Source organism: Myodes glareolus, chromosome 4 (assembly GCF_982192425.1).
Source record: "Myodes glareolus chromosome 4, mMyoGla1.1, whole genome shotgun sequence".
Lineage (NCBI taxonomy): Eukaryota > Metazoa > Chordata > Mammalia > Rodentia > Cricetidae > Myodes > Myodes glareolus.
This window is the reverse complement of record NC_142029.1, coordinates 57,512,172-57,519,413: the sequence shown is the minus strand read 5'-3', so window position 1 is coordinate 57,519,413 and position 7,242 is coordinate 57,512,172. Positions and strand designations below refer to the sequence as shown.

The following is a 7,242-nucleotide window of genomic DNA, read 5'->3' as shown; positions in this document are numbered from 1 at the left end:
CATCTTTACAAAATACTGGATATCGTTACGACATTCTTACACCTGTGAGAGACAGATTTTGGTTTCATTGATGCCCAACTACGCTCTCCTCTTGCAGGTTCTGTTCTTCTTCTGAAGGATTGCTCAGTGGGCCCTAAGGACTTTGAAGTCCCTCCAGCACTTCTTTGAGCAAGGCCTGCAACATCCCAATGGGAATCCAGCATCCTTTGAGTTAGGATAACCTCGGTCTTGGGATGGAGTGTCTCCTCCTCCCAAAGGCTGGAATGCATGGCGTGCCTCCACTTGCTATGCTGGTGATCTTTCCACCGCCAAAGGTCAGGGTTGAGGGTGGGGCTCCCCACTTCAAATGACTCAATCCAGACAAATAGCCCTGGATTAACCTGGTTCCTAAAACAGGTGTTTTAGTTAATTCGAGGTCTGATCGAGTTGGGAACCAAGAATCTACTCCACAAATGCTCTGTCTGCGAAGGTCTTCTCACCCTCTGATTTTATTCACTGTTTTATTCAACTCTAATTTATTTATTATTTTTTGTTTATGTGCATGTGTGTGTGCGTGTGCATGTGTGTGTGTGTGCGCCTGTGCTGCCTTTTGTGTACTGCAGGCATGAAAGAGCCTGCGGTGGAGAGGGTGTCCATCCTCCGATATCATTAAGGGTCTTCTCCATGCGGATGTTGCAAGAGCACTAAGCCCTATGATGTCCGTGGTTCTCAAACATCCTAACGTCTCGACCCTTTGATACAGGTCCTTATGCTGAGCAGATCCCCAGAGCATATAATCATTTCTCTGGCTTCTGATTAACTGTAATCTCACCAGGGTTAGATATTGTCATCTAAATGTGCGGGATCTCTTATTTGGGACCCACGGGAAAGGGTCGTTTGACCCCTCAAAGTGTTCTCCACCCGTAGGTTGAGAGAGAACCCTTATTCTAAGTGCCGAGCCATGTCTCTGGCCATGCTTCCCTTCTGGTATCTTTCTCATTGCCCGATGTAGCCCAGCTTACCCTTGGACTTTCTCTGTTTCAGAGTGTGGGCTCCAACTCCTGGGTCATCTGCCTTTACCTGGACGACAGGCATGCCCCACCACCCACCCACGTTGTGCCCACCCCTCCTTTTCTCTCTCTCAGACACACACACACACACACACATACACACACACAGACAAATTTCCCTCTCTCATGGAGCCATTTATCCACACCATAAAGTATGGTCTATATATTTATTAATAATAAGTGATATTGGAAATAGAAACATTGATTTGATAAAAAGCATTTTGCAGTAAGAAGTGAGTTTGAGTTTGTTGGATAGCAAGCCGGGCTTCACAGAGTTCTGGTATCTTGGGCTTCTCAAGAGCAGTGAACTAAAGGGCCATAAAAATGGCTTTCTTCAGCAGCTGTCCTGTCTGTCTGTCTGTCTGTCTGTCTGTCTGTTTTTCAAGCCAGGGTTTCTCCGCGTAGCCCTGATTGTCATGAACAGACTGCGAAGAGAAACCACTCCAGCAGGTGAAGAGATGGCTGCGAAGAAGTCAAGAATCATGGTCCACTCAGAGCAAGGAGCCACCTTCTTCGACTGGGGTTTTTGTCAGTTCCCCAGAGAGCAGCTTGAACTGTCCAGGAGGACCACTGCAGGCACCAGTCTCCATCCAGTCAGGGGAACACAGAAAGGACCCTGGCAGCCTAGCAACGCCAGTCAGTGCTGCCTTGGTTTCTGAGATCCATGCTTGGGTCACCGAGTGTTCTTAGAGGGAACCATCCGTGCAGAGGAAGGTGGCACGGAACTGGAAGAGAACTTTCTGTCTCTCCAAGGCACCTTTTGAACTTGAGGGGTGAGATCCAGTGTCTGCACCCTTGTCCAAGTCCTTCTCTTCTCCCCTCCATAATGTGCAGCGAATAGTACTCGCTGTTCGCCCAGCCTCAGTGGTAGGTTCCTGGGTGTCTCGGGGGCACCCTGGGAATCCCCTAGGGCGGCCAGATACATGTCCGAGGTGCTGTTCGCTGGGGCGCCGTCGTCGTCCCTTCCTTAGAAGAGGCGCCTCTTGGCCGAGCACGGTGGCCTTGGAGGCTTCTGACGACTCTCAGAGGTTTGCTCTTGATGACTTGGAGGAGGAGATGGAGGGAGAGGCTGCAGTTGTGAGCTGGGCAGAGGCCAGCGCGTGCTGCTTTTGAGGCTCCACATGGAGCAAGGAGCATATCTCTCGGCGCCATCGAATCCCTGGTGGAGGGCAAAGACGTGGTGGTCCTGGAGCATGTCCGGGACAGTGGCCTCCTGCGTGCCGGCGGGCCAGAACACAGCCTGTCCAGGCTGGGAGGAGGCTTGGAGACCCTCGGGGACCAATATGATGGTGTGTCCAGGTAGCGACACTCGCCTGACCGAGGTGGGTTCGGGCTCCAGCAGCAGGTCGACGCCTTCCACGCTTAGTTGCATGGCACAGCCGGTGGGGATGACCACCGTGGAGGTGAGCTCTTTGCTGGCTGGCCTGGCGGATGCTTCCAGGTCTGGCTGTGCCAACGACCCCAGGCAGGCAGGGTCCTGGAGGCGGCGGCGCTTGGCAGGGTTGCCTTCTTCTGGCTGCGGGCCCCAGCGGGGCACCCGGTGGGCCTCAGGGCTTCGCGGAGGCATTTTCAGCATGTTGGTGCCAATGCGCTCTTGCCTCTCGGTTGCGGGTGCCGGTGCACGACAAGGTCCGAGGCAGGTTATGGACCTGGGCGCTGCAGTTCTTTGCTCAGGAACAGCTGTCGTCTGGTTTCTGCGAGACACTCTGTGGACTCTCTGGGACAGAGTGGGTGCTGCTACCAGGATGACTGGCTGCTGATCAGGCGCGGTGGTGGGAGGACCTGACTTCCTTATATAAGCCTTGCTTCCGAGGAAGCCCCGCCCAGGCGTGGGAGGGGCCCACGGAGGGAGAGACACCCAGCCACACCTTCAGGAACCCACCAGTTTGCACGTGGGCATGAGTGTGACCGCCGGCGTGTTTTGTGTGTTTGTGTGTGTTTGAGTGTGAGGGTGTTGTCGTTGTTGGTAGAGGTTCACAGAGGGAATCAACCCTTTGATGTCCTACTGTTTGTATTGTCTTTTTTTGTCAACGTACATACAGAAACACATGAAAATTCTTTTCCTGTCCCCTACCACAGTCAAGTGAACTCCTTGTCCCAACCACACCTAAGAGGTCCTAGAGATTTTCTTAATTTGAAAATGCAAATTGAAACGGAAATTAACAAAGTGACACTTCAGCTTTTCATTGAAGGTCAAGCTTGGTAGTACAAGTCAATTTTTTTTTTTTTTGACTATGGCTTTTTGGAATTGGAAATCGACAAGGACATCTATGTTACTGAGCGTAAATAACTGATCTTAGACAATAAATACCTCAACGATAGAGTGTTTGCCTAGCGTGCTGGAGGCCAATGGGCTTGAGTCCCTAATGAAATCCAAAATGGATCAATGGGAGGACTTTAGGAGACCCTTAATCCCAGGATGGGGGAGAAAAAGACTGGAAGATTAGCAGTTCGAGACCAGCCTGCTACTGGGCGTGTCCATGGCCAATTTGCATGCAGGATGATTTCAAGGCTAGCCTGGCAGCTTGAGGTCAAGTCTCCAGGATTTAGTTCGCAGATCCTCCCAGTTCACACAGGTGCGGAAGAAAACTTTCAGAGTGGATAACTAGTTGGTTTTGTCAGCGATAATTGAGCACACACCTGCTTCATGTATAAGTGGAACATTTGATATTATCCCTTCCATTTCTATCAAGATGTTGTCTTCTATCTGTGTTTGACACTTGAAACCATGTTTACTCTTTATGACTGTCTACCTCTCCCTCTCCGTTCTCTCTGTCTCTTTCCTTACTCTCTCCTCTTCGAGCATATTCTCACACACACTTGAGAGGCCCTATAGTTCATGGTGACATTCCGGCCCCTTCTTAGGATCATGTATGTGTTTGTGCATGTATGTATTTATACCTAATGGAGGTCAGCTGACCCAGTCTTGTGTGCGGTGTTCCTGCTGCGTGGCCGTCAGGTGACAGAAGTCGCCGCACTTTCTCAGTTGCATTTTCATTGAAATTTCCTCACCACTTAAATGCTATGTCTCTGTATTGACACCATGGATATATTGACATCCAATTGGAAAATACGCTAAAAGACAGGAGGAAGGTCATGTGATCATTCTGTCTGCCCTGGCGAGTAACATCTTTGGAAAAAATCTCTCCAAAGTTTCCCCTACTTTTCTTCTTCCCTTCTCCTAACATCTTTACAAAATACTGGATATCGTTACGACATTCTTACACCTGTGAGAGACAGATTTTGGTTTCATTGATGCCCAACTACGCTCTCCTCTTGCAGGTTCTGTTCTTCTTCTGAAGGATTGCTCAGTGGGCCCTAAGGACTTTGAAGTCCCTCCAGCACTTCTTTGAGCAAGGCCTGCAACATCCCAATGGGAATCCAGCATCCTTTGAGTTAGGATAACCTCGGTCTTGGGATGGAGTGTCTCCTCCTCCCAAAGGCTGGAATGCATGGCGTGCCTCCACTTGCTATGCTGGTGATCTTTCCACCGCCAAAGGTCAGGGTTGAGGGTGGGGCTCCCCACTTCAAATGACTCAATCCAGACAAATAGCCCTGGATTAACCTGGTTCCTAAAACAGGTGTTTTAGTTAATTCGAGGTCTGATCGAGTTGGGAACCAAGAATCTACTCCACAAATGCTCTGTCTGCGAAGGTCTTCTCACCCTCTGATTTTATTCACTGTTTTATTCAACTCTAATTTATTTATTATTTTTTGTTTATGTGCATGTGTGTGTGCGTGTGCATGTGTGTGTGTGTGCGCCTGTGCTGCCTTTTGTGTACTGCAGGCATGAAAGAGCCTGCGGTGGAGAGGGTGTCCATCCTCCGATATCATTAAGGGTCTTCTCCATGCGGATGTTGCAAGAGCACTAAGCCCTATGATGTCCGTGGTTCTCAAACATCCTAACGTCTCGACCCTTTGATACAGGTCCTTATGCTGAGCAGATCCCCAGAGCATATAATCATTTCTCTGGCTTCTGATTAACTGTAATCTCACCAGGGTTAGATATTGTCATCTAAATGTGCGGGATCTCTTATTTGGGACCCACGGGAAAGGGTCGTTTGACCCCTCAAAGTGTTCTCCACCCGTAGGTTGAGAGAGAACCCTTATTCTAAGTGCCGAGCCATGTCTCTGGCCATGCTTCCCTTCTGGTATCTTTCTCATTGCCCGATGTAGCCCAGCTTACCCTTGGACTTTCTCTGTTTCAGAGTGTGGGCTCCAACTCCTGGGTCATCTGCCTTTACCTGGACGACAGGCATGCCCCACCACCCACCCACGTTGTGCCCACCCCTCCTTTTCTCTCTCTCAGACACACACACACACACACACATACACACACACAGACAAATTTCCCTCTCTCATGGAGCCATTTATCCACACCATAAAGTATGGTCTATATATTTATTAATAATAAGTGATATTGGAAATAGAAACATTGATTTGATAAAAAGCATTTTGCAGTAAGAAGTGAGTTTGAGTTTGTTGGATAGCAAGCCGGGCTTCACAGAGTTCTGGTATCTTGGGCTTCTCAAGAGCAGTGAACTAAAGGGCCATAAAAATGGCTTTCTTCAGCAGCTGTCCTGTCTGTCTGTCTGTCTGTCTGTCTGTCTGTTTTTCAAGCCAGGGTTTCTCCGCGTAGCCCTGATTGTCATGAACAGACTGCGAAGAGAAACCACTCCAGCAGGTGAAGAGATGGCTGCGAAGAAGTCAAGAATCATGGTCCACTCAGAGCAAGGAGCCACCTTCTTCGACTGGGGTTTTTGTCAGTTCCCCAGAGAGCAGCTTGAACTGTCCAGGAGGACCACTGCAGGCACCAGTCTCCATCCAGTCAGGGGAACACAGAAAGGACCCTGGCAGCCTAGCAACGCCAGTCAGTGCTGCCTTGGTTTCTGAGATCCATGCTTGGGTCACCGAGTGTTCTTAGAGGGAACCATCCGTGCAGAGGAAGGTGGCACGGAACTGGAAGAGAACTTTCTGTCTCTCCAAGGCACCTTTTGAACTTGAGGGGTGAGATCCAGTGTCTGCACCCTTGTCCAAGTCCTTCTCTTCTCCCCTCCATAATGTGCAGCGAATAGTACTCGCTGTTCGCCCAGCCTCAGTGGTAGGTTCCTGGGTGTCTCGGGGGCACCCTGGGAATCCCCTAGGGCGGCCAGATACATGTCCGAGGTGCTGTTCGCTGGGGCGCCGTCGTCGTCCCTTCCTTAGAAGAGGCGCCTCTTGGCCGAGCACGGTGGCCTTGGAGGCTTCTGACGACTCTCAGAGGTTTGCTCTTGATGACTTGGAGGAGGAGATGGAGGGAGAGGCTGCAGTTGTGAGCTAGGCAGAGGCCAGCGCGTGCTGCTTTTGAGGCTCCACATGGAGCAAGGAGCATATCTCTCGGCGCCATCGAATCCCTGGTGGAGGGCAAAGACGTGGTGGTCCTGGAGCATGTCCGGGACAGTGGCCTCCTGCGTGCCGGCGGGCCAGAACACAGCCTGTCCAGGCTGGGAGGAGGCTTGGAGACCCTCGGGGACCAATATGATGGTGTGTCCAGGTAGCGACACTCGCCTGACCGAGGTGGGTTCGGGCTCCAGCAGCAGGTCGACGCCTTCCACGCTTAGTTGCATGGCACAGCCGGTGGGGATGACCACCGTGGAGGTGAGCTCTTTGCTGGCTGGCCTGGCGGATGCTTCCAGGTCTGGCTGTGCCAACGACCCCAGGCAGGCAGGGTCCTGGAGGCGGCGGCGCTTGGCAGGGTTGCCTTCTTCTGGCTGCGGGCCCCAGCGGGGCACCCGGTGGGCCTCAGGGCTTCGCGGAGGCATTTTCAGCATGTTGGTGCCAATGCGCTCTTGCCTCTCGGTTGCGGGTGCCGGTGCACGACAAGGTCCGAGGCAGGTTATGGACCTGGGCGCTGCAGTTCTTTGCTCAGGAACAGCTGTCGTCTGGTTTCTGCGAGACACTCTGTGGACTCTCTGGGACAGAGTGGGTGCTGCTACCAGGATGACTGGCTGTTTGCTGATCAGGCGCGGTGGTGGGAGGACCTGACTTCCTTATATAAGCCTTGCTTCCGAGGAAGCCCCGCCCAGGCGTGGGAGGGGCCCACGGAGGGAGAGACACCCAGCCACACCTTCAGGAACCCACCAGTTTGCACGTGGGCATGAGTGTGACCGCCGGCGTGTTTTGTGTGTTTGTGTGTGTTTGAGTGTGAGGGTGT

The 7,242-nt window shown here is 51.8% G+C and overlaps 1 protein-coding gene across 1 annotated transcript; it reads right to left on the bottom strand.

The window, feature by feature from the left end:
- Positions 1–6,250: 6,250 nt before the first annotated feature.
- On the bottom strand, positions 6,251–7,004 carry LOC148122280 (proline-rich protein 23A3-like). Its single transcript, XM_087905925.1, has one exon. The coding sequence runs from the start codon at positions 6,857–6,859 to the stop codon at positions 6,251–6,253; it is 609 nt and encodes a 202-aa protein (XP_087762051.1). The 5' UTR covers positions 6,860–7,004.
- Between the last annotated feature and the right edge of the window lie 238 nt (positions 7,005–7,242).

What these genes read in the sequence shown, in the direction of transcription:
- LOC148122280 (XM_087905925.1), bottom strand. Translation starts at nt 6,859, where the DNA reads ATGCTGAAAATGCCTCCGCGAAGCCCTGAGGCCCACCGGGTGCCCCGC.